Source organism: Dama dama, chromosome 15 (assembly GCF_033118175.1).
Source record: "Dama dama isolate Ldn47 chromosome 15, ASM3311817v1, whole genome shotgun sequence".
In the NCBI taxonomy this organism is placed as follows: domain Eukaryota; kingdom Metazoa; phylum Chordata; class Mammalia; order Artiodactyla; family Cervidae; genus Dama; species Dama dama.
The window spans coordinates 36,530,109-36,556,825 of NC_083695.1; the positions used below are offsets into that span (position 1 = coordinate 36,530,109).

The window sequence follows — 26,717 nt, forward strand, 5'->3', positions numbered from 1 at the left end:
GGAGCTAAGATCATCTCCAAACTAAGTACAAGTCTGCTTTTATCCTCAGGGCAACATGGCAATGAGAAAGGTCTGAGACAATTTCCTATAACTGCCCAAAGCCAGAAACCCCACAGAGAAGCTTCTATCAAGTTAGATAAATCTATATATAAACACAAATAACAATAAGATTAATTCAGATACCCATTTGGGGGGAACCAGTTAGGTAAGTTATTGGTAAACCCACTGTGACAAGTTTTTTTGATTTGTCAATCTGACTAGGCCACGGTTCCATTATTAAACAATGAGCTGGGTGTAGATGTGAAGGCATTTTGTGGATGTGATTGGAGCCCATCAGTCAATAATAAGAGTAAAAAAGCACCCTGGATAATCCAGGTAGGCCTGATTCAGTTAAAAGGCCTGAAAATCTGAAACTTCCCTATAAAACACAGGAATCCCACTCATGGCAGCAGCTTCAACTACATCTGTGGTGCTCACCCTGCATCCTTTGCTTCCTGTCTGAGCCCGTGAATCCCACCTGCCCATCAGGTTCTGCTCCCCTGCCAGCCCAGCCCAGTGGATTTCAGACTGGCTTAGCCAGTACCCACAGTCACGAAAGCCAAATCCTTGTAACAAACGGACACATACATTTACATATACATCATACTGTTTCTAATGGTTCTGCCTCTCGGGGCTCCCCTTGCGGCTCAGCTGGTAAAGAATCCGCCTGCAATGCAGGAGATCTGGGTTCGATCCCTGGGTTTGGGAAGATGCCCTGGAGAAGGGAAAGGCTACCCACTCCAGTATTCCGGCCTGGAGAATTCCACGGACTGCATAGTCCATGGGGTCACAAAGAGTCGGACACAACTGAGCGACTTTCACTTTCTCAGGCTGCAGCCTGACTGACACACTCAGGAACTAGAAGGGGATGCTGCTGCGACAAGCAACCAAGTACGTAGTTCAGGTACTCTCAAGACCTCAGTGAAAGCAAGATAACAGTAAGGAGTGTGAAAAGGTAGAAACGTTAATCTCTGTGTTATAAGCAAGCAGCTTAGCTTGATACATAAGCTAGATTTTTTCCATTCTTAAAACCTCACTAAAACAAAGGAAATACAGTAAAAAGATTCCTTTTAAAAAAAAATGCAAAAATACAGGGAGAGCAGAGAGGCATGTAACCACAAAATCATTTTAGAAGCTGAGAAGCAGATGGACTAGTGGAAAATTATTTAGTAGACCTGAGCCAAATCCTAAGACAACAGAGGAAAAAGAACTGTGGCATTACTTCAGAACTTGGGGTGGAGAGGATGGCTTTAAAGATGGAATTCAGGAAAGCCCATGAGAAACAGATTTCTGAAGTCCAAGCTACAGGGTTAATGCATTTCCCTGAACTCAGCAGAAGCCAGGAGGCTTTTCAGCCTGGAGAATACTGAGAGGATTCCTGGACTAGGTTTCACCAGGCACAGATCAGAGAACTGGTACCATTCTGAAGAGAGAGGGATTAAGGGACTGCATGCAGCCATAGTGATACTAAGTCACCTTCCTCTGCAGAAAGAATTCAGATCAGGGGTTAACCCTCTCTCCTCACAAGCAGCACAAGCAGCAGGAGATCCATCAAAAGAGAAAAGAGTCAGAGAAATCAAAAGAACTCCTAGGAAACTCTCAGGAGAGCGGAGGAGGTCCCAGGATGAGGGCTCACACCAGAGACAGAGAGTAAAAAGTCTGGTCTGGAGCAGGGACTCAAGACAGAAATGTCAAGAGTTATTAATTAGCACCAGGGCCTCTGGCTCTTCTCTTAATGAAGAGAACATTAAGGTGATCCTGGCCCCATTCTCATTTGCAAGGAGACCAAACCAGTCAATCCTAAAGGAAATCAGTCCTGAATATTCATTAGAAGGACTGATGCTGAAGCTCCAATACTTTGGCCACCAGATGCAGAGAACTGACTCATTGGAAAAGACCCTGATGCTGGGAAAGATTGAAGGCAGGAGGAGAAGGGACGACAGAGGATGAGATCATTGGATGGCATCACCGACTCGATGGACATGAGTGACCAAGCTTCGGAAGTTGGTGACGGACAGGGACGCTTGGCATGCTGCATTCCATGGGGTCGCGAAGAGTTAGACATAACTGAGCAACTGAACTGAACTGAACTGGCCCCATTCTCACCTCTCTTAGGCTTGATTGACATGAGCTGACGTCCTTCCCACTCCTCAGATCAGCAGGAGAAGTCAGCATTTACTCCCCTGGAGGGCTCAGCTTTGGCTCACCACTGAAATCGAGAGGATGGTCGTAGTGAGCATGGAACTGCAGTCAGCAGCTCCAGCCCTCTGACCATACTCCTGCCTGACCACGAGGATTTGATTTGTGCACAGTACGGTCACACACTCCAAGCGTGATGGCCCCAGTGTCCCCAGGACCCTTTCAAGTCCCTGCTCATTGATTTCCCCAAGAGGAATGGCACTTCAAAATCCCCAGGGAAGCTTAGAGTTTCCCCTGACCAGTTGGCTGCTTTTCCAGCCAACATCGTCCAACAGCAGCAGAGCTGCCCTCTGCTCTCATAGCTCAGTGGGTGCTTGAAGCCTGGTGTCTTCAAAACCGCACACAATATTGTTTCAAAACACCTCCTCCGGAGGGTGAAAACAGAAAAGCGAGGGAAGCGTTAAACCACAAGTCAGCCCAGCACTCCCTCGGGGACAGGGAGAATTCAGGTGTGCTGGGCATTAAGCAGGCTTTCACAGCAGTGGCGTTCTGTTTCTTAGAGACAGATGCGCGTCTATTATTTTTTAGACCATATGTTTACACTGCAGGTGCCCTCCTGTATGTATGACACATTTCATGGTTGAAAAAAGACAAAAGCTATAAACTCACAATAGCAAGAACTGAAGGCGAGACCATCAAGAGGATGGAGACTACATTCCGGAAGGCATGCGCGCACAAGAGAGTCTGCATGATTGAAAATAAGGTCCAGGAAACCCACAGAGAGAAGCACAGCTGAGGGGGCAGAGGATAAGGCCTGGCTGGCTATGCAGGGCCGGGCCTCGGAGCCCCGTCCCCAAAGAAAAGATTGTCGTCCCACGCCAACTGTTTCCCCACTGTGAGTTCTGCTTGCTCCATGCCCCACCTGCAACTCCTTATATTTCTTTCTGTCTTTGGCATTTGGGACCCATGAGGCCCTCTGCACTGTCAGCCCCAGGGAGCAGGGTCCTGGGGGCAGGGGTTGGCAGCAGCTCAGGTTTCCCAGTCCTAATTTCCAGTTGTCCCACCCCTTTGGTCAGCCTCAGAGCCTCGCTCCAGCTGAAGAGGCCCAGGACTTTGGCCAAGGACTCTGGGCCCCGATCCCTTCAGGTTCTGCTCCTGCATGTGAGGCATCAGGGACTCCTCCAGCCTCCAAAAGTCACGTGTCTCAAGGTTCCCAGAGCTGGGGTTTTGCTCAACCTCCCCAGGGCTAGGAGGGAAGTCCCGCTCCCTACTTATAACTCAGATGTCAGCACAGGATGGGGCCTCAGAGATTCTCTTGTCTGCCCTGTCTTTGGAGGCCCACGCGAGATGTGTCCAAGGTCTCGAGGCTGCAGCTAAAAGTCAGTTCTGCTTTCCAGAAGGCTCTGAGGCTGTGTTATGCAGACCCCACCTGGGGGCAGAGGCTGTGCACTTCCATCCCCTGCCTGGGCTCTGCATGGGTTACAGACGAGCACTGGTCCCCTCTCCTGGCCTTCCTGCCACCCTTGCAATGGGCTTTTGGGCCCAAACAATCTGCCCAGGAGAGTTGAGGGTGGTCTCACACTGCAGTCCCTGGGCCAGGCTGGGTCTTCTTCACCTCCAGGGCGCAGTCTGGGTCTCGCCCCCTGGTAGACATAGACAGGGACCCGGCTGAGATCACGAGGGGATCCTGGTGTCCTTCAAGCCCCTTTGCTTTTCGCGGCCCAGCCAAAACCTGCAGATCTGAACATGAGCCCCCAGGGCAGCACTGGAATCTTAACACACACGAGCTGCCTGGTTACAACCAGTGCCCGTGCTCTACTGGCCAGACGGACACATGGGAGGGAAGGCGGGAGTCGGAGGGGCTGACACTGCAGGTAAGGGGCGCCCGATCATCGCGAGAGCTGGAGGGAGCCTCACAGAGCAGCCAGCTCCAGCCGAGTGGCGCAGTGGGGGACGGCTGTCTCAAACGTAGGAACAAAGAGCTGAGGAGGCGGGGGAGAGGTGGAAAACACACGGAACACAGGTGTCTTCACAACGAGTTACAGAAATTGACCTTTATTTATTGTACTAAAGTCTGTTTAACTTTTGATACAAAGGAAGGTTTTAGTACAGAAAACCCCAGTCTGTCCGAACAGTACCCGTGCACACTGTACCATCCCTGTGCCAACCCCAGCCGCCCAGAGCAGTGGCCTCGCGGGTGCCAGCGAAACCCCGCGACGGCCTGCGGTTGGTCCTAGCTGTCTGCGCCAGAACACGTGTACCTGTGAAATGAAGGGCAGCACTGAGACTGAAACGTGTCTCCTTGCGAACAACTGTGCAAGAAAATATATCCCTTTTTTAAAAAATGTCAGTATGGCTAAACTATAATCTAGTGTCTAGAATTACAAAGAATAAAATGAAATCAGCAATTTCTTGCTAGTAAAATGAAATGTTAGGAACAGTATTAAAATAGAGGTCCTACCCCAGTGACACTTACCCGGAGCCCCGTACAGTACCTATTATTAACAGGACGCACAGTTTAAGGAGGAACCACATCAAATCTTCAGCCAGGAACATCTGGCATCAGATGCGTTAAAAAACAAAACAAAACAAAACAAAGACATCCTCGTGGAGCTCTGCTCATGTTGTGAGAGCTGAAGCCAAGACTAGATAGATCCCAGTTCCTCTTTCTTGAATTTTAACAGTGACCACATTGATCCTTAAGCTTCCGTAAGAGCTCTCTATTCAGAGTCTGAAATACGAATTGTTTTTAGATCAAACAGAGCTGATGTGCCTGCCCCATTGTAAAGCATTTGGGAATTACTCTGCAAAATCTGCACTGGTAAAGGCTGTCACTATTCACAGAACCTAAGGAGGACCCAGTGGCACGTCTCAGCCCCAGCCTGACACCCTGCCCAGAATTGGTTGTGTCACAGGGAACCCATGAAGCTCTGAGGATCAGAGAGAACACTGGAATCATGAACACAGGTGGATGAGAAGCAAGAGGTGGCAGAAGGCAGAAGACGACGTCTGAGGGATGCGCCTACAAGACGGTGGAAGTCGCCTTCTTAGGTGCAGGAGGAGAACACGCAGCCCCACGAAGGCACTAGCTCCGAAGCAGCCGCAGTCACAGGGGCCTTCCAGGAGAGGGGCCCCCGAGGAGCAGGGCATTCATCAGAGCTCTGGTCCCCCTGACAAGAGCCTCCCAGAGCAAAGCGGCCCCCAGAGAGGTTCCAGAGCCATCTCGCTGAAAGCGGGCAGAAAACCAACATGAAAGCCACAGTGAGGAGGAGGGCGGGGCTGGGCAGCGGCAATGTGGAGCCGTTCAAGTAAACATCAGCAACCGAATACTTAGAAAAGGCTTGTAAACTTGTGATCTGAAGGGTTCTCTTTGCAGCATCTCTGTTGAGCTGGCTACAAGGAAGGTTGGTGTCGAGTCCCACACCCCACAGTCTCTGTCCTAAAGCACACACATGTGGGAGAAGCACAGTCCGCTGGCCGGGGTCCGGATCCCGTCCGTCTGTGGCCTTCCGTCTACAGAGGAGGTGCTTCTGGAGCCCTGGTTCAAGGATCCCTCCCCTCCATGTTTACACACAGAGGTGTCTATCTGTAGTCACTGCAAAGAGCTGCGCCGGGCGGTGGGGCTGGAGGCCAAGCTAGAGCCGTACCCAGCGCTGTGCTCTAGAGAGGGCAGGCTGGGATCCACAGGACTTTATTTTGCTCTTGATTGACCACGGCCAAGATCTGAGTGCAAATGCTCGACAGGGCTCCTCCCTGGACGACCCCTGCAAGAGAGCCCCCAAACACACACATCATTGGCTCGGAGGAAGACACCCAGGAGGAGGCAAGTAAACAGATCTTTCACTCTTCCTGCTGCTCTGCCTGTTTTCAGCTACTGGCTCAACTGCTCTACCCCTGCCTTACTTCTCTTCCATCAGCAAGAAATTGGAAAAGAAAAAAAGTTGAGTGCAAATCACTTTGGCTTTTTATCTATCCCTCTCAGCAACTGTTCGCACGATGTTAAAATCTGGGGCTCACACGAAGGCCGGTGTCTGATTTTGCCAGGCTGCCCTGACCCCTGTAATAGGGGTGACAGGATGTGACTATGCACATGATTTGCCAGGCCCCACAGCAGCGATGACCCGGGCTGGTGCGCCTAGTTGTGCAACGGGGAGTCCCAGAACATTGGAAAGCAGTCTGGGGTATGTTGTGACGGTCCAATCGGCAGCAGGATTCTAGATGGAACAAGGCTGGGTCTCAAGAGCTGGGCACCCCGTGGCCCAAAGAAGACTCTCGGTTTAGGCCTGCTGCCCGGCAGGGTTTCATCACCACGGCCCAGCAGACACTGGAGAAGGGCTCTGTGCGTGCTCCATGGAACAGTGGCATGCCCTGGCTTCTTGCCACAGATACTGACAGTGAGAGTTTAGAAACTGCTATGACAATGTGACGGAGTAATTTCACATCTGGTAAATCTGATAAAAAGTCAAAGTCTGTATGTCGTTAAGTTTTGAAGTTTTAAATTTTCCTTTCTCTAGTAAATTGCTAAAGTATTTAACTGAAATATCAGTCTGTAATGGATTTGAAATTAAAACACAAACACACATACACATACACAGAAGAGCCGGGGCTGGGTCCTGAGACCAAATATTGCATGAGAAGCACCAATTATAATAACACTCTCTCCAAGTTAAATTAAAATCAGTCTCCACCTCTCTTGACAACACTGTTGTTTGTTATGCCCCCTACAAATGATTGATTTCATGGGAGAAGTTGGAAGCCACCAAGTACTATAGCAACTGCTAAATTAGAGTTTCTTTTAGTTTGCCTTGTTTCAAAGACGAGACAGTAATTGTGCAGTTTGTCTTAAACTCCACTGCAAAACCGGCCTACCCTGGAGGGTGCTGGGGACGGATGGTCACAGCTACCACCGCTGAGGCACCTGCCTGGGGAGTGCCGGAGCTGTGCCACGCGGCGCCTGTGAGGCCATAACAAGACCAGATTATGACCCGAGGCCAGAACTAGTGAACTTTACCTTTGGACCGGCAAGTCCCCGATGCCGCCCTGTGCCTGCAATGAGATCATCTGTAATGAAAGTGCTCACTGCGGTGGCGTCACCAGGCCCCCCGGAAGTGCGGGCTCTAACCACTTCTAAGAAGGGCATCCTTGGGAAGGCTGTGTCCATCCCTGCCACCCGCTCCTCTCTGGGCCTGACGTACACCTACCTGTGAAGTACCTGCTGTACTCCTGTTCAATCTTCTGAGCCGTCTCAAACTGCTCTTTGGAATGCCTCTGAGTCACCTTGTCCTTCAGGTAGGTGGGGTCTCTCTGCTCCCTATCGGGACATCCAGGAACCTGGCTGAGCCTTCCCACCTTCCCCATGCCCTCCTCTCAGCCTCTCTGTCCAGAATAACAGGGCTACTCCCCCACCGCACGTGCGCCCCTGGTGGAGCACAGTGCAGCCTGCTGGCCCCACAGGGAGCTCTGGGCAGAGACGGGGAAGACACCAGATGCCCCAGCTGGCCCCCGAGTGCAGGTACCAGAAGATGGGGAGCACTGAAAGGCAGAGGCAGGGGGCGGGGCGCAGGGGCTTGGCAAGTCATTAGCCTAACCACAAAAACTGAGCTCAGTAAGACCAAAGGCCCGTCCACATCACGTCCGCTGCCGGGAGAGCTGGGCCACCCGGTTCCTGTGTCGTGAGCACCAAGACGAAAGGCAGGAGAGGGAGAGAGGGCATGGGGTCAGGAGGGAGATATGCAGACAAAGTGACACAGGCTCGAGGTGCTGTGGCAGCCCCCAAACAGTCGGGAGAGGGATGGGGAGGGCTGTGCTGGGTTAACACGACTGGCTCGGTGTGAGATGGGCACGTGGGGGAGGGTCACTCCTACATAGGATGCCTGTTTCGAAGCCAAGGCCCCACCACCTCCCATGGCTTTGAGCCAGCAGCCCATGCCCAGCAAGGCCCGGGCCAAGCCCCTAAGGAGCCTGGCACCTACTTGATGTGCTTGGCGCTCTTGTAGTGGATGAAGATGACGATGGGGTAGATGTGCATGTGGTGCAGTCGCTCGATGGCGTGGGGGGCGACGTCCAGGAGACAGTGCCGGTTCTGCAGGGAGGGAGACGGTGAACACCCAGGCAGGGGCAGAGCTGGGCCTCAGGAACCCAGCCTTTGTCTGCCACGGAGGGGACCCACCCCTCACCTGACACTGCCCGGCCTTGCCCTGTAAGTGAATACATAAGGTGCTACTGATGAACAAGGCAGCAAAACCACTCTGACATGAAGAAGGCATGTGACACACGGTGGGGAAACCTCATCCAGGGCAATCCCTCCCCACAAGGCTGTCAGCGTTGATGATGGTCAAGGCTGGGAATGGGGGCTGTGTGGGGTCTGGACAACCCAACTCCAAACCCCTTTCCTGCCTTTACCCAGATACAGGAACTTTCTAAAGCGCCACCCCACCTTGGCCTCAGAAACCTTACCCAGAAAGCCAATGGGTACCTTTTCTGTGATCTCCTTTATGGAAGCCACAGTGGTCACGTCAAAGTGGCCACTCCTCCGCTTGTAATCGACAAACAGGCAGTCTTTGACGCCCCGCTCGATGGCCTGCTGGGAGGCCTTCATCACCTCTGCAAAGCACAGACACAGGAATTAGCAGGTCTGGCACTGTGAGCCATCACTGCACGGGCAGGGGAAAAAACACTGCGCAGAAACCCAGCCCTGCCATCCTCACTCCCAGAGAAAGAACCAGAGGCTAAACGCTGATGCGACCCAAGTCAGAAGGACTCTGCAAACACTGTGAGATCCATCCCTGGGAAGCAGGTGGACACAAACACAGGGACAGACGCAGCCCAGCAGGCCCGAGGGCCTCCCTTACCAAGGGGGCATCTGCAGAATTTGCCAGGCGCCTCGTTGACCAGCATCTCCTTCACCACATCCAGAAAGGGCCCCAGGATCAGGACGGGCCTCAGGGAGGTGCAGTCCACCTTCTGGACCCGCTGATAGGCCAGGCTCACTGAATCTGAGGGGGAGAGGGCAGCAGGGGGTGGGCACCCACCCAGAGCAGAGGGGGGCTGGGAGGGGCTGGGGACCCCCTGCTCCCCTGACCTGGCTTACCCCAGGCAGACCTATCTCCTGCACTCCACAGGTCCAGAGTCGGGTACCCAGCTCACTCTGGTCTGCCTGGGACTCGCCCAGGTTTAGCTCTGAGAGTCCCACACCCCAGGCACACCAGGGCAGGGCCACTGCACAGTGTCCCCACTCCATGGACACCACGGCGTTGCAGCACTTTATTCTGCTGAAACTCTCCGATGTGTGTTCAATGCGTGGTCCCCTGACTCCTATTAGACATTCTGTTCTCTACAGGTGCCACCTCCCCTGAGGGGGTGGGTCGTGTGACCCAGACCCACCCCATGCAGTGAGCAAACTATCCCCCTCCCCATGAGCTGAAACGGACAGGATGAGGGGCAGTGACCCAGCCCTGATCCTGCAGATGACGACAACCCCCGGGAAATGACAGAGCCACGAGACAAAAGGGACCTGGCTCCCTGATGGTCCCCAGAACAGAGCTGCCTCCACGGGACTGCCCACCAATCCAGACTTTTACATGGCAGAGAAAGAAGCTTCTTATCATGCTTCAGCCATTGTTATTTGGTCTCAGTTATAGCACTCAAACCAATATCCTAGTTGATACACGTAGTTAAGCCTCCCCTTCCACAAAATGAATAAAAAATCCTCGCAAAAAGAGATAGCCTAAAACCAGCATGCAAATATCTTCCTGACATCTCCCAGGTACCAATCACTGTGCTGGCATCTCAGAAACACTTTTTAAAACTTGTAAACACTTTAAAAAAAATAGAAAACACAGACCCAGTGCAAAGAACTTCTTCCAAGAAGAGATAAAAACACCCCGTCTTTTAAAACTTTGAACATGACAGGTAAGCCAGGCATCTTCTCTGACCCGTCTTCTCCAGTCTTGGTCCCTGGCAGCTTCCTCTCAACTAGCATCATAGTTGGTTATGAGGATTTAAAGCATATCCCATGGACAGAGGAGCCTAGCGGGCTACAGTCCATAGGGTCACAGAGTCAGACATGACTATACTATATCCTTCCAGAGGTCAGTCTTCTATGTTGACTTTTACGTGCTCAGAAAACCTAGAAAATGTGTATGTCCAACAAAAATGACCTACAATAAATATTCTGCAACTCCTTCTTTTACTCAGTCTTATGTTTCTGTTGAAAGCATCCCTGTTGATTCACACTGATCCCCTTTTATCCTTTGGAACATCCTAAAACACGGATGCATTGCACCTATCCATCTCTCTGTGTATGGACATAAGACCATGTCTTCAACTCAACAGAATCGTCTTCTCCCCTAATGACTATTAACATTCCACACTGAGGGGCACCAATTTAGCAGTTTCCTGATCCTCTCAGAACAGTCTGCTTTGTCAGAAGTCCTCACAATAACAGAATCATAGAGGCTGCAGAGCCTCTCACAAGCATGATATTCAACCAGAGTCAGAGGCCCACAGAAAATAAACTCCCTGGGAAGGGTAAATATACAAACATACAATCTGGAAGCAACCTAATGGAGGTATGTAGACTCCTTTTAAAACTGGTACAGATATTAAAATCAAAAGCATAAAAGTGATTATATACCAAATATTCGCATAGTATAAAAGGAGGTAATTGGTGTCATCCATAACATAAGGGGTGGGGGGAACAGAGAGACGTAGCTTTTATATAAGATTGAAATTAAGCTATCATCAGTTTAAAATGATACACAGCCCTGTGCTGATTCTCTGTCGCCCGTCTCTCCCTTGTCTCATCCGTCTTCACTGCACTGCGACATCCCGGTGTCAGGGCTGGACGGTACCGCCAGAGCTGTGTTGTGCTAAGTCACTTCAGTCGTGTCCGACTCTTCGTCACCCTGGGGACTGCAGCCCGCCAGGCTCCTCTGTCCATGGGATTCTCTAGGTCAGAACACTGGAGTAGCTTGCCGTGCCCTCCTCCAGGGGATCTTCCTGACCCAGAAATGGAACCCTCGTCTCTAATGTCTCCTGCACTGGCAGGAGGATTCTTTTCCACTAGCACCACCTGGGAAACCCAGCACAACCAGACAGAAAATCAATAAGGAAACAGCACTTGAACAACATTATAAACCAGTGGACCTAACAGACTCCCCCCTAGAGCCTCCAAGGAAGTATGGACCAGCCAACACCTTGATTTTGGCCCCACAGTACTGATTTTGGACTTCTGGCTTCCAGAACTGTGAGAGAATAAACGTATACTGTGCTGACCACAAAGCTTGTAAGGTATGTGGCAAAAGCCCCAGGAAATGATACGCAGTGAAAGCTAGAGGACAATGAATAATACCTTTAAAATGCATAAATAAAATATTGACCCAACTACAATTCTATATCCAGGGAAAATCTGCAAAATCATGGGAAAATTGGCAAACAGAAACTGCGACTGTCACCAACAAACCTGCATCATAAGAAATGCTGAAGATGAAAACAAGAAAATGGTAATTACACGAGGTAAGAGCACAGTCTATGGGGCCGCAAAGAGTCAGACATGAGTGAGCAGCTGAACGCGCGCGCACACACACACACACACAAAGGGTGTGTTAACTATAGCTAACCTTATTGTGGTTAATCTTTCGCAACTCATATACATATCAAATTATCATTTTGTACACCTTAAACTTACACAATAATATATGTCAGTTATATCTCAAGTTGGAAAAAAAGAAATGCGGAAGGGAGTATACAACAGAAAGAAAAAATCAGAGGGCAAGAGGATGACAGGAAGGAATGAAGAATAATGGAAAGGATAAATATAAGTGAGTGACTGGTGTGTAAATCAATAACACTGCTGGATTTAAAAATACATATAAAATGAAAATGATAATCAAGCAAAAAGTAGGGAAGAGGTAAGGAAGTCACGGTGTTCTGATGTTTTAGAATTATTGGGGAAGTAGTCAAAGTCATGATTCATGTTAGTAGTAAGTCAGATATACATTGTGAGGGCTGCTGTAATCACCTGCCCCAAAAGAATAAAACAAAACGAATAAAAACTAAGAGACTGAGGAGGAGGCAGGAAAATGAAAATGCTTGATTAATCCCAAAAAAAGTCGGAAAAGAAAGGGAACATAAAATAGGCAGGATAAGAGAAAACAAATAGTAAGATGGTAAATGTATCAGTGATGATTTAATCAGTAATTAAATATTCTGATTAAAGGATAAAAACTGTCACTGATGTGTTCAAAAGTGAAAACATCTCAGGCTGTACACTTTTCTATAGATGAATTTGCACTTTTCTATACACGTCTCAATAAAATGAAAAAAGATGAAGTGTCACAGTGAGTTAAAAAAAACCCTACATGCTGTTTACAGAACCACGTAAATATGAAGCTGTAATTAAGTATGAAACGATGGAAAAAGATGAACTATGCAAACACTTAACCAATAGAAAACTGGTGTGATAATTATACTTAAACAAAATAGACTTTAAGGCCAGAAACATTACTAGAGATAAAACATTTTATAACGATAAATTTAACAGTAAGATATAGCCATTTAAAGACAACTTCAAAATATGTGTGTGCACGCTAAGTCGCTTCAGTCGTGTCCAACTTTTTGTGACCCCGTAGACTGTAGCCTGCCAGGGTACTTGGTCCATGGGTTTCTCCAGGCAAGAATACTGGAGTGGGTTGCCATACCCTTCTCCTGGGGATCTTCCCGACCTAGGAATTAAACTGCGTCTCTTATCTCCCCTGCATTGGCAGGCGGGTTCTTTACCACCAGCGCCACCCGGGAGCACCCCCATGACTAGACAAATGGCTATTTTCCAAAGACATCCACTGGATATATACCACAGACCAGAGATGGTGTCTACAGAAGAAAAGAGAAGGGAGAATCAAGGAACTATTAGTGTGAAAAGACAAATAAGTCTTTTTTTTTTTTTTTTACATTTTAAATTAAAAAATGTAAAACCCTATTTTCAGCTCGAAGGCCATATAGGAGCAGGCAGTGAACCAGATCTGGCCCATAGGCTCTGGTTTGCCAACCCCTGACCTGACTATCGTGACCGTGGGCCAGGAAACAAGGGTGGGACTCACTCAACTCACTGTGCCGAAGACCTAACTGAAATAACACATGCGGAAGCAGGGGAGGAGGAAGCCGGCTGTCCTGCCTTCTGAGGCCCACTGCCCCCCCCCCCCCCCCCCCCCCGCCCCAGAGCCTGCCTATCAGGGAGGGCACACCTTCCAGGACAGGGGTCACACCTGGGGGTCCAGGGAGCAGCATTCATAGGAGCCTCCTGCTTTACAGGACAGACATACCCTTCCCCAGGGCGACCTGCCAAAGGATGTCTGGCGCTCCCTGACATGCGACCCCAGGACTGGGTGGGTGCCTGGCCCTGGGAGGATCTTGTAAGGATAGACTCAGGAGTAAAGCCAGAAAGATCTGCACAGTGGCCCCTGGTCACACCAAGCAGCCTGGAATAACCCCAAAACAAACTAGAGGCAATGCACTGGGAAAGTACTGCCTTTTGCCCACCCAACACCCTTTCTTCTTTTCTTCCTTTCTAAGAGAAGCTGCTTTACTAAAGCCAGCAGGGCAACAGTGAAAACCTTGCCATTTCAGCCTCTCTTGCAGTTGCAAGCGGTCAATGAGGTATAAGTGGAAAATGAAGGGTGGGGCTTCCAGGTAAGCTGTTTAAAGAGGCATACTGTTGCCATGTCCTTTTCTTCTCCTTGCTGCCTGAACATGGATGTGATGGCAGGAGATGGGGAGACCTTAAGGACAGAGGACACATCCTACAGGTGGTAGACTCTGAAGACCGCAGTGCCACCATCCCAACCCAGACACGCATTCCTTGATCAGTTACGTCTGAAAAAAGCAAACCTCTGTCTTGTTCAAGTCATTGCAGTGAGGCTTCTGTGGTCAACAGCAAACCTCAGCCTGACAGCCTGCTGGAGAAGCCAGCTCAGTCACTTGCCTTCAAAGAGTGGAATGGAGTCATTGGAAAAGGTGTCCAAGGCAAGGAGGTCTTTCCCATCTTTGGACCCGCTGCGTTTGTGCTTATGTTTCCTTCGAAAGAAGGATCTGCGTGCAGCCGCCGAGAGCGTCTTTGCAGCGCTGTTGTCATCTTTGACTTCAGACATGCTGAGCCTCCGGGAGAATTCTTGGTCCATTCTGAAGACAAGAGTACAGCAGAGCTGGGAAGGGCGGAGGGACCATCGCCTGTCGCCCTGCCCACCTGCGGCGAGGAGAGTCAAAGCTGGGGCTCCAGGTTCCTCCCCCACCCTCCGTGGGTTTCCTGGCCACCTTGGCACCCAAGCCACCGAGGACCGCCTTGGTGCCAGTGCTGGGCAAGTTCTCAGAGCAGCTCAACTCCTGTGTTCAGATGAGGGTCAGAGGGGACTGCTAAGACAGCCTTCACTTGTGACACTAAAAGTTATCATTCCAGCCACAAAAAGGAGGAAAGCATAGAAATGCACTATAACATGGAAGAACCTTGAAAAAAATCATGCCAAGTATAGGGAGTCGGTCACAAAAGGCCACGTGCTGTATGTATGACTCCATTCACAGGAAGTCCAGACAGGGAACCTTATAGAGACAGAAGGGAGACCAGTGGAGGCTCAGGGTTGGCAACAGGGGGCAGGGAGACAGGAGAACAAGGCGGGTAGCTGAAGGGTACAGGGCTTCTCTCTGAGATGATGAAAATATTCTCAAATTGACTATGGTGACGGTTGCACGTATCTGTGAAAACACTAAAAGCCAAGGAATTGCATACTTTGGGTAAATCGCATGGCACACGAATTATATCTCAACAAACATAAAAGAAGCATGTCTCCTAAGCTGCCGCTACACTTCTGACTTGTATACATCACTGACCTAAACTTGGAACAGCTTTTTGGATAAGCTACTTTGGCAAAACTTACAGACCAGAAACTGAGACAACGTCAGAATAAGCCCCCAGCAGCCCAGGCCGTCATCACATGGGACGTCCCCACAGGTGCCGCCTGCCTCAGCCCCAGGCCCAGACTCTAGAACACTCACACATATTTGCTGGGGATCTGCCCGCGCTGGATCTTCTGGGCATTCTCGTCCAGCTGCCAGGCCATCCAGGACCCAAATGAGCCCTGGGGCAAGGTGTCATCCACGTACAGGATGTCGTCTTTCTTAAAGCTCAGCTCGTGCTCCACCTCTGCCAGTCGCTCATACAGGGCCCTGGACCAGGAGATGGAGGGGAAGAGTCAGGCCACAGGCCGCCCTTTAGAGCCAAGCTCCCAGGGCCACTCTCCTGCTCTGAAGCTCTCCCCAGACCACGATCAGGACCCATCTCTCCCCATTCTAGCAGCAGTTCCCAAAAGAGGGAGCCCGGGCTCCCTGGAGATCAGGGCTCCCTCACGCCCATCAGATAAAAGCCTTTTTGCCAAGGACCAAAGCCATACCTCCACTCCCAAAAGAGTCTTTCCCATTTGCACCCCTCCCACATCAAAGTCGATGCTTCCTAAACAGCGGAAACTTCTCAGAAGGGAAACGTGCCATCCTTGACTAAGGAGGCTGTGCCTAGACACAGGGACCCCGTACCTCATGGTACACAGTTAATCAGTACTTTCCATTCCTGTGTGGCCTCAGATCTCATGAAGAAAGCTGCATGCCTCCTAGAAAATGCCTGATGCCTATCCCCACCCCCTACTCCACCCTTTTCATGTATTACTTCAGGGCACTCTGGATGCTGTGACGTCCACACACACTGCAGAGGAATCTGCAGACCTGAGTCAGGAGAGACCCGGAGAGGGGCACAGGCCACAGGAAAACGAGGCTCAGTGGTGTCAAACTTCCCCAGGCCCAAAACCCTAAAGAGAGAGCCCATCTCGCCGTAGGAGCTTTCAAGGGTTTTTCTAAGTCACAAGCATCTCATCGTAAGCTTACAATTTGGGGCCCAAGTAATAATGCTCATAGTCCCATCCCTCAAGGGCAAGAAACACAGGGACATTCACAGGGAACAGTCTCCACCAAAAGCCTCTCCCCAAGCCCCAAGTCCCTGGCAGCCCTGGCCACTGGTACCTGATGTAGAAACTGTCGCCAGGCAGGCCCTTGACCTTGGAGAACTCCTCGGGGCGGTACTGCACCTTCAGGCGGACGCTGTCCTTGGGCTTCAGCATCTCCACGTAGACCTCCTCCACCGTTTTGCTGCGCACATCCAGACTGCCGTACTACCCAGAGACAGGAGACAGGGGTCAGAGGGCAGAAGCAGGGAGGGCTGAGCACCCGTGAGGGCCCAGGAGTGGGATAAGGAGGAGATTCAGCATCCCCATCCCTGGGCATCCATCTGCCCCACATCCACAGAGGCTGAGGCCTCTGCTGAGTGCCTGCTCTGCCCTCAAGCTGCTCCCAGCAGAGACCCTGTTCTAGCCCCTGAGCCAGTAAGGCCTACTGGAAATACGGCACTTCCCCTTGCTAACGCTCCTTGTAGCTTTCAGTACCTACAACCTACCTCCCCCATCCAACAGGAGACCCAGTGAGAGGGAGATGGCACTCACCATCAGACTAGAGTCCTGAGTCCTACTGCTGCCAGGAGCAGATCATCTTTCCTCCCAATGCGAGTGCCCAAGTTGGGTCCTAATATGCCTGCTTCCCTAATATTTACCCAGAGTGGGTCTGGGTAGCATTCAACACCCAAGGGGGATGCCAGCAGAGGCTGTGCTCCCCCGCCTCCCATGTCACTTGAGATGGCAGGAAGCCCGACACGTGGGCAGAGGATAGCCTGGCTGCTGCTCGGCAGCTCAGAACTTACCTCAAGGATGAGGTCCCCAGGCACAAGGCCATCGGGGCCCTTGGCGGGACTGTCATCCTCCACCTCGGCCACAAACACCCCATGCAGGTTCCCTCCACATAAGTGCACGCCAAGCTCCAACTGGGACTTCTTGATGAAGACGACTCGTGGCTCTGGGGTCTTCTTGGCGGCATCTGTCACCATCCTTTCAGGGAGGAAAATGAAGCTCTTCAATTGTGCACGGGAAGGGAGGCAGGCGCGAAAAAAGATGAAACAATGGTGACACCCTAACTATTTTCTGCTCCCCTCTCAGGTCTCAGGAGGCCCCAGGACCAGAGGAGCCGGGAGCGGGGCTGACACAGACCCTACTTCTAGTGACCTGTTTTATAAGCAGGGCACTGAGATGTGGCAGAGGTGAACACACAGCCACTCAGGAACAGAGTGGACATCAACGCCACTGTTTCCAGCCCAGCTGTCCATCACATGCCATGGGTTGCATCTCACCCACCTGGATTGCACTTGTTTTCCTAACTTTATTCTCCTGAGAAAGTCAGAGCCAGGGTAACCTCCAGGCCACAACTTGTCCAGCAAATGTTTACTGAGCAGTGTCTATGGCCCAGAGGGTACTAAACCAAAAGCCACCAAAGAACTCACAACACAAGGACACTGAAAGGCTGGCAAATAAACTGAGCAAAGACAACGGGGCAGCAATGGAGCCTGATGAGTGGGACCTCAGGGGAGGAGCCAGAGAGTGACAACACTTTTGCTGCAGGCAAGTATAGCCAAGATTGCAGGAGAAGTATCAAAAACCTCAGATATGCAGATGACACCACCCTTATGGCAGAAAGTGAAGAGGAACTAAAGAGCCTCTTGATGAAAGTGAAAGAGAAGAGTGAAAAGCTGGCTTAAAACTCAACATTCAGAAAACTAAGATCATGGCATCTGGTCCCATCACTTCATGGCAAATAGATGTGGAAACAATGGAAATGGTGACAGACTATTTTCTTGGGCTCCAAAATCACTGCAGATGGTGATGGCAGCCATGAAATTAAGAGACACTTGCTCCTTGGAAGAAAAGCTATAACAAACTTAGACAGCATATTAAAAAGCAGAAACATCACTTTGTCAACAAAGTGCCATCTAGTCAAAGCTATGATTTTTCCAGTAGTCATGTATGGATGTGAGAGTTGGACCATAAAGAAAGCTGAGCACCAAAGAATTGATGCTTTTGAACTGTGGTGTTGGAGAAGACTCTCGAGAGTCCCCTGGACTGCAAGGAGATCAAACCACTCAATCCTAAAGGAAATCAGTCCTGAATATTCATTGGAGGACTGATGCTGAAGCTGAAACTCCCATACTTGGGCCACCTGATGTGAAGAACTGACTCATTAATAAAAGCCCCGGATGCTGGGAAGATTGAAGGCAGGAGAAGGGGATGACAGAGGATGAGATGGTTGAATGGCATCACTGATTTGATAGACATGAGTTTGAGCAAGCTCCAGGAGTTGGTGATGGACAGGGAGGCCTGACATGCTGCAGTCCATGGGGTTTCAAAGAGTCAGACATGACTGAGCTACTGAACTAAACTGAAGTGTACCAATCATGGGCACAGTGAAGGCTCACAAGCAGGAAAGCCCTGAAGATACTCCAGCTTCCAGCCTATGACTTCCGTGAAGAGTCCATTAATGCCATGCCAGAGAAAGGGCTCCGTCCAGGAGTGCAGTGACGGCCTCATGACCCAGCCTGCATAGCCCTCTCCCCACCTCCCCTCCGGTTCCTGAGAGAACAGGGCCACCTCCTGCCCACACTAACGCTGGTCCCTCCTCCTGACTTCTCTCCATGGCCAACCCCTGCTCGTCCTGAATGCTGTGACTCGGCTCCCAGCCATGCTCCCTCATGGCCCCCACTCCCCCTCCCAGCACTTCAGCTGTGCTGCACGTGCCTGTTCACTGATCTACCCTCAAACCAGAAGCTCCTTGGGGGCAGCACTGCTGTGGATGGCCAGAGCCCCAGCCTGGATGGGTGAGGACTGTGGGATTCAGTATCTGAGAACAAGTGAAGTGAGAAAAGGAGGAGAAAAAGAAAAAAAGTAGAGCTAAGAAGGAGTCAGTGGAAAAACTAGAGAAAAAAGAAAGGGCAGGAGAGAGAGAGGAAAAAAGGACTGGCGTGCTCCCCACCCCAAATCCTGACAAGCTGGTGTGCCATCTGCAGTGCAGGGCAGCACTGGGACCCACATCCCTCAGAGGATGTACACAGGCTGCAAAAATGACCCTCCTGGCCGCCCCGCTCAACCGAGGTGCACTGATGGAAGGCTCCTGGCAAGCAGTTACTGACCTGGAGCTGGGGGTGCTCTGCTTGGCTGGGGGTGTGCCAGGGCCCTCGTCCTGCTCCATCAGCGGGTCAATGACAGAGGGGTGCTCCGGGGTGGCGGCACCGCTGCCCTGGAGAGTGGAGTGAATACCGACGGGGTCCAGGTGGGAGCTGGGGACAGAGGACAGGAAGAATAAGGAGTGGCAGGCAGTTGTCCAGAGCCATCCCTCTATGGTGGTGTTGGGTGGGCTCTGGGATGTGAACAAAGACCAAGTCACACAGCTCTGTGATCTGAGCCCTGAGACGAGCAAGCGCCTTGGGAGCATGGACTCAGTTGTCCACCTGCATGATCTTTCTGTCCTCAACTTGAGGATCCTCTACAAACAGTGGGCCTGAGGACACATGAAGGCACTGCTCCCCTTTCCTGTGTCTGAGCCTCTCAGCCCCTCCCTTCACCGGCGCTGCATCTCGGGGGCACTTCTCACTCTCCTTACCTGTCCCGCAACCTGCAGCACACAGGCGGGTGTCCGGCGTCTGCCCGCGGGCAGGGGTCGGACCGCTCTATGTGAGAATCCACGTCAGGCCTCAGTGTCTGGCTACCACACACATGTGCCGAGGCGTCCTGCTTCACAGGGTGCCTGGCCACCTATTTCCACACCCTATTTCAGGAGGAGAAACCCTCCCCTGATATGTCTCTTCTCCAAAGCCCAAGGCTGCTCAACTCTCCTCTCGTGGCAGCAGAATCCCCAGAGCTTGCAGCTGTGGTTTCCTCGAAGCAAGCCACGCACCTGCAGCCTCCACCTCTCCTCCCGCAGCCCAGATGCCCCCTCGGAGGCCCAGGACCTCACCTGGACCGGGAGTGGCTGCTGAGCTGGTGCATGTGCGGGTTGTACTGGGCCAGGATCGTGATGGTGTCGCACTGTTGCCCGATGATGAGCCGCGCCTGCTGCTCTGTGGCGCTCCGCAGGTTGATGCCATTGAACTAGGAAACACCAAGAACGGGCTCACCAAGGAGACAGGAGGGCACGGAGGAGGTCCTGGGGACTCAGAAAGGGATGAGGGGAGGGAGAGAAGGGCGGCCTCCCGCTCACCTCAAGTAACTGGTCCCCATACTCAAGGCCAGCCTGGTGAGCGATGCTCCCCCCGGTCACCTTGGAGACGTAGACGCCGCCCTTCTCCCCACTCACGATGGAGATGCCCAGCGGCTCCGAGCCCTTATGCAGCTTCACATGGCGTGGCTCCTCCACGTAGGGCCTTGGAAGACAGCCAATGGTTTCGGGGACTCAGACTCAAAGGGAAGGTCTGGGGGGGTCTGAGGTCAGGCATGCATTCGCTACGCAGAGAGGGCCAGGGAACGTGGACGCTCCTATGACGACACAGCTGGATGGGCACACGATGAAGTCCACCTTCACACAACGGTGATGCACAGCCTCATGCAATACAAACACGACCCCCAAGATGGACACAGAGGCATCCAGTCCCGAAGTCACAGAGTGGTCCGAGTGAACATAAACAGTGACATACGCAGGGAAAAGGCACGTAGGTTTCCATGACAGGAGAGGAATGGCCTCACGATGTGCAACTCACAAACCTCCAGTGGGGTCTCAGACACCCTCGGAGGAAAAGAAGTGCTTTCTGGGATGACGTTTACCCCCAAAGGGACAACATGAAATATCAGTTTTTATATTTACCAGTACACAGGGTGATGCAAATTGATCATGAGATTAAGCCGCTGCAAACCCGAGGCATTTAAAAGGGATCGGGGAGGCTGGGAGCAAGGTGACGCCATGCATTCGCTGGCCCCAGGCCACCGCCCACCACCCTGTGGGAATGAGGGGCATGGGGGCTGGGGTGGGGCCCTCCTGTCGGGCCAACCTCAGACTCCTCAGCGAGGAGGACCTGGGCCTGGCAGCCGCAGGCAATCTCAGGAGGGATCTGTGGTGGTGGAGGCATCTGGAAGGTGCAAAGGGTTAGAAAGAAGAGAGGGGTGATTGGAGGAGGAAGACAACCACAGACACCTGGAACGTAACAGACAGACAGACAGCTTCATGACACTGAGCCACCAGGACCGCCCTGCACGCAGCCTGAGCTCCAAGCAGAGCGCCACCCCCTCAGGACCCCCTCCTCCAGAGCACATTGTGAATCCACGTGTAAGGGTGGGTGGGCAGCAGGGAGCCCTTTTTGAGGTAATCCTTTTTAATCTCCTGAATGGTTGAAACTTTTATAATATGCAGAGTTTTGTCAAAACAATAAGGCTTCTTTGTAAAAGAGATTCGTAAAATATACTTAATATTACAAATAGCTTGAAACATAACATTAAGGAGGAAATGTTTACATGTGTACAATAAGATAAAATGCATTTAAACTGTAAATGTAATACTTGTGTGTGCGTGCATGCACACGCACACACACCCCCCCCCCCCACCCAAAAGGTTAAATAACAGCAACTGAATCTCTGGTTGATGATCAGTGGTCCCCAACCTTTTCGGCACCAGGGATCAATTTCATGGAAGACAATTTATCCACAAACCAGGGTTGGAGAAGATGATTTTGGAATGATTCAAATGCATTACATTTATTGTGCACGTTACTTCTTATCTAATGCCACCACTGATCTGACAGAAGGTAAGGGTCTGAGGCCTAGATGTTGGGGGCCCCTGAATTATGCCACCTTTTTTCTTTCTAAATCCTCCTAAAACCATCTCCCCCAACCCTGGTCCATGGAAAAATTGTCTTCCATGAAATATATCCCTGGTGCTGAAGAAGTTGGGGACTGCTGATCATCAGAGATTTAAATTGCTGTTACTTCTTTCTACTTTTCCAGTTTACCCAGTTTTCAACAGTGATAGGTATTTTAGACTGAGGAAAAGAGGGACTATTTTTAATGAGTAATCCATCCCTCAGCCAGGTCACACACATGTTAAACCTGATGTCATTTAAGCACCATGAAGGCAGGCATCATTGACACATACACGCTCACACACATCGGTTCTCTGTGCCCTATAGAAGAAGCTAAGGGGATGTCCGACTGCATGTGACAAGGCCCCTTCTGATTCTAAGGAACCCACCTTATCGGGGGGAAGACCTGAGCTGGGGTTCAGTAAAACCACACACCCATCCCATACCCCTTCAGGGCCAGTGTGTGCTCCCATCTGCACGACGCAGGTGAGGTTGTCATGAACACATCCATACACGCTGCACCTGACTCCCCTGGGGGCCTGCTGGCAGTTACAGGTACAGGCTGTTCTCCAGTTCACACTTGCTAGGTGTGCTGTCTCACAAGTTCAACTGTCAAGTCAGATGAGGTTTTCTTAATGACGGGCCCAGCCAGCAGTATCTTTTCTATGGCTCATAGCAACAAGGGCCCTCGGCTTTTTGGACTGAAGTGGAGGAGAGTAGCTCTAGTCCTTGTAGTGTCGTTCAGTTGTGTCCGACTCTTTATGACCCTATGGACTGTAGCCCACAAGGCTCCTCTGTCCATGGTAATTCCCAGGCAAGAATACTGGAGTGTGTTGCCATTCCCTTCTCCAGGGGATCTTCTCGACCCAAGGATCGAACCTGCATCTCCTGCACTGAAGGCAGATTCTTTACTATCTGAGCCACAGAGGAGCCGCAGTCCTTGTAAGTAATTAAGTAAAGGTAAATTTGAGCTTAATCCTATCTCCCACTAGCATCTAGAGAGAACCCTGACAGCTGCTTTTCAAAATGAACCAAAAAATGACTAAGTTGTACATGTATGCCTCATATACTTTTTCTTCCTATGTGTGTTTTATCTCACAACAAAAAGCTTGGGGGGCAGAGGTCAAGCAGTGCAGCTGTGTTCTGGGGTCAAAAAGCAAAGGATAAGAACGAGTCTGATTCTAATTAGGGTAGGTTGATCGCTAACCAAGTGAGCACAGACAGACCACTCCAACCTCCCGACTTCAGTTTCCTCACCCTTAAATGGGGTCAAGGATGACACTGCTGATCACGGGGTTACATGAGGATTTCACAACTTACTATGTGGACAGTGCCTAAACAAGGGCCTGGGAGGTCGTGAATGGCATCACTCCAGCACAGTCAGTGTCAGGTCGACCCCAGCATCACTTGCTGGAGGCCCCCACCTCCGCCTGTGGGCACTCAGTAGAAGAGCTCACCCTGCCTCCCCGGCCAGCCAGGTGCGCCCCTCCTCCTGCATCGGGAGCGCACAGGATTTCCTCATGACGTCCTGCAGCAAGGCACCAGCGAAGGCGAGGCGACCCAAACTGCAGTGGCCTCGCTGGAGGTCAACTCTGTTGGCCCTCCCCAACCCCCGGCACCTCCCAGGACCAGCGCTGGCCCACTGCAGGGGCGCCCGTCCCCCGCGCCTGCTCACCTGTCCTTCCTGCGCTCCCCAAGGGCTGCAGGGTTGACAGCAATCCTGGGCAACGTGGCGGCTGAGGTCTGGGACTGGCTACAGGAGGACAGGCCTTCGACGCTGAGGGGAGACTGCGGGGGCGTGCTGCACTCCGAGTGCGACAGCGAGCCTGCCGGGACGGGCGGGTGCGGGCCAGACGGCCCAGACACACGGCCGTGAGCGCAGGGGCCTGAGGCCTGCCCTGCCGGCATTTACGGATGGCGGAGGTGGTGGGGGAGCTGTGAGCGGTGCCCAGACCGCCCCCAACCCTGAGGACCGAGGGGCCAGCGGGGCAGGGAAGCACTGAGAAAGTCCTCACCTCTGTCAGAGCCCACGACAGACCGGGGGTATCTCGGCGTCGATGGGATTTTAATGCGTTCTGCCTTGAACTGCAAATTGCTCGAAGACCCTGTGGCTCCACAAGAAGACAGAAGTTTAGGCCTGCGACTGAACAGTGCCCCTCACTCCCTCCCCAACTGCCTGGGAGTCAAGAAAGACACAGGGTTACATAGAAGTAAGCGGGCCTGGCCATTTTTCCCTGGGGGCGCCTATAAGGTGGGATAGTCAGGGAAAGCAGATGCTCAGTCCCCAGCAAGTGAATAATCGGTGCAGGGGGAGGCTGCCGCAGAACGGTATCACAGTCTGGCTCCAGCCCCGAGCCGACGGTAACCCACGTGACAGAGGTCACTGTGGCCTTGTCTCCACAAGGCTGGAAACAGCCCCACCAGCATCTTATGGGGTAACTGCCAGACTCGACTCCAGGTGGCATTCTCTGTGAGTGAATGGCAACACAACATCCCCCAGAATGACCTCAGGGTAGTGAGCAAGGCTCCTGGGCTAGAGGTCATCAGAACAACCACATGGCCTCCGTGGGAAGCTGCAGGAAGGCCGCAGGAAAGGGCTCTGCATGCAGCATGGAGTCACCCTCGGCCCCGGGTCAGGAAAGGGGCCGCCAGGAGGTCTGGGCATGAGGGTGTGGATGCAGAGGAAGGAAGGCTGGTGCCCACTCCGGTGAGAAGGCTCCAGTAGCACAGTTACCGAGGCGGGCGCTGGAGGGCAGGGAGTTGGACCCATGGGAGGCTCTCACGTCAGAGCAGTCGCTGCAGGCCCTGGGGCTCAGGTCCAGGCTGAGGCGGCCCTGGTGCTGGACACTATGTGAGAAGCAGACAGGTGAGGAGCTCAGGAGGAAGACCAGGATGGGACCAAGTGACTGGCTTTCCCAAGGCCCTCTGCCAGCTCAGAGCAACCCAGAAGCCGCTCCTGGGCAGCTGAGGACAGCGACCACCCACAGCCACACAGAGAGGGCCCTGCAAGCCCCGGGCCAGGACCAGGCTCAGTGGGACAGAAGGCTTTCTACAGGGACTGCAGAAGATCTGAATCCTGGGTGGGCAGGGCGAAGCTGGACGGCACCAAGGACAGAGTCCTGCACCTCCCTCAGGGAAGCCCACCCAGGAGACTGGAGAGCTGAAGGCAGGGAGACGACATAGCCCACATCAGGGCTGGCCTGTGGTCAGGCCCATCAATGACCTCCTCTAGCTGTGAGACTACATCTTATCAGTGCTTGGAGCCTTCCAGTGGTCTTCACTGTACTCGATAAAACCCAAACTCTGCATCATGGCCACAGACCCTGTAGGGTTTGTGCCTTCCTCCTGACTCACCAGCTCTCTCTCAGGCTCCCTTGAGCCCGTCACCTCTCTCTCAGACACCTGGGCTACAGCATGCACGGCCCTCCTTCCCAGAACCTCCTCCTCAAGTCCCGTGTGACTGGCCTCTTCTCGCCCCCTGGTTATGGCAGCATGCCCCGGCATGGGGTCCTCCCCACGGCCCAATCGAACTTCTCACAGTCTAATCTGAACATTTTATGGTCTTCAAAGTCACTCAGCGCCATCTGATCTGAGTGGTTCTGTTCTCTTTTTAACACCCGCCCACCCCCCACTTGAACACAAATGCCACAGGAGAGGAAGTTTATCTGCTTAATTCTCCACTATAACCCTCTAAAACTGTAGCAGTCCATGGCATGTAGTAGATGATCAATTAAAATCTGTCAAGGAACTGAAGGAATGAGTGACCTTGGGTCAATCTATTCAGTTCTTAAGGCTCTATTCTCATCTATCAACCAAAGACTGTTAAGAGTAAGGTTGCTATAGCAATCAAGTGAGATGACGCTTATGAACATCTGAGCATACTGCCTGGCACGAAGTCATCAGCTGCCATCACTACCATCTTCCTACAAATACCTTTTCAAGCTCCATATAGGTAAATGAAGAGAGCAACCTTAAAGTTTACTTTCCCTGGGGTCCCAGTGCTACTCTACCAAGTCCCTCCCCCACACAGAGCCCCTCTGTGTACAGTGGCTTTATGCCCAGGTAGGCTTGGATGGCTGGGGTACAGAGGGGCATGGGCGGCCTCACATACCTGGGATGCAAACCGTGGGGGCCAACCTCTCTGGGGATGGGTGGAGAGCTGCAAGGGCCGACCCTGTGGCTGCGCACAGTGTAGATGGGGTTCCTCAGGATGGAGCTCACAGTGCTCGGGGCCATGCTCCGGGGAACCGTGCCTGGAAACAGGTAGGGTGAGACATCTGCCCCGCAACACCCAGCTGGCCCCGGACCTATGCAAGCATCTGGCCCTTCTCCATCATAAAGCAGGAGAACTCTCTTCAATGCTACCTATTTCCCAGACTGCCATGGGGAGAAAACGCTCTGAAAAGCTAAAAGATGTCACTGATAAAAGACGAAACACTCCAGGTAGGTCAGCAACTGCAAAATCTTTTGGACCGCTCTGTTGAGGACACGCAGCAGCTCCCTGAAATGACCGTCTCCACTCTGCCTGAGGCTGGGCGGCCCTGTGAGCCCACGTTGACCCTCCTCCCCAGCCCTGCCCTGCCAGCTCACCCACAGATGCCCTGCTGGGGTAGAACGGGGGGTTGCTGTGCCGGCTGGAATGTCCGGGAGAGTAAGGGGACCACTCCTGGAGATCTGGGGAGAGCTCTCCACTGGCCGGGGCGCACTTCTGCTCCTACAGAACCAAAGGCAAGAGGCAGTGGCTGGAAACAGGGAAACACATGGGCACTGGCAAGCAATTTCT

The 26,717-nt window shown here is 52.1% G+C and overlaps 1 protein-coding gene across 2 annotated transcripts in view; it reads right to left on the minus strand.

Moving 5' to 3' along the window:
* Positions 1 to 4,217: 4,217 nt before the first annotated feature.
* Positions 4,218 to 26,717, minus strand: part of DLG5 (discs large MAGUK scaffold protein 5) — a 119,724-nt gene continuing 97,224 nt past the window's right edge. For both annotated transcript variants that reach the window (XM_061161911.1, XM_061161910.1), the window contains 17 exons: positions 26,525 to 26,648; positions 26,046 to 26,187; positions 24,669 to 24,781; positions 23,950 to 24,039; positions 23,610 to 23,760; positions 20,347 to 20,509; positions 20,104 to 20,237; positions 19,280 to 19,426; positions 16,967 to 17,150; positions 16,237 to 16,385; positions 15,223 to 15,393; positions 14,159 to 14,355; positions 9,030 to 9,173; positions 8,654 to 8,781; positions 8,151 to 8,260; positions 7,380 to 7,489; positions 4,218 to 5,942 (listed from right to left, as the gene is read on the minus strand). In XM_061161911.1, coding sequence (XP_061017894.1) covers positions 5,839 to 5,942; positions 7,380 to 7,489; positions 8,151 to 8,260; positions 8,654 to 8,781; positions 9,030 to 9,173; positions 14,159 to 14,355; positions 15,223 to 15,393; positions 16,237 to 16,385; positions 16,967 to 17,150; positions 19,280 to 19,426; positions 20,104 to 20,237; positions 20,347 to 20,509; positions 23,610 to 23,760; positions 23,950 to 24,039; positions 24,669 to 24,781; positions 26,046 to 26,187; positions 26,525 to 26,648 — 2,361 coding nt within the window. In that variant the 3' untranslated portion in view covers positions 4,218 to 5,838. The remainder of the gene's footprint in view (positions 5,943 to 7,379; positions 7,490 to 8,150; positions 8,261 to 8,653; positions 8,782 to 9,029; positions 9,174 to 14,158; positions 14,356 to 15,222; positions 15,394 to 16,236; positions 16,386 to 16,966; positions 17,151 to 19,279; positions 19,427 to 20,103; positions 20,238 to 20,346; positions 20,510 to 23,609; positions 23,761 to 23,949; positions 24,040 to 24,668; positions 24,782 to 26,045; positions 26,188 to 26,524; positions 26,649 to 26,717) is intronic.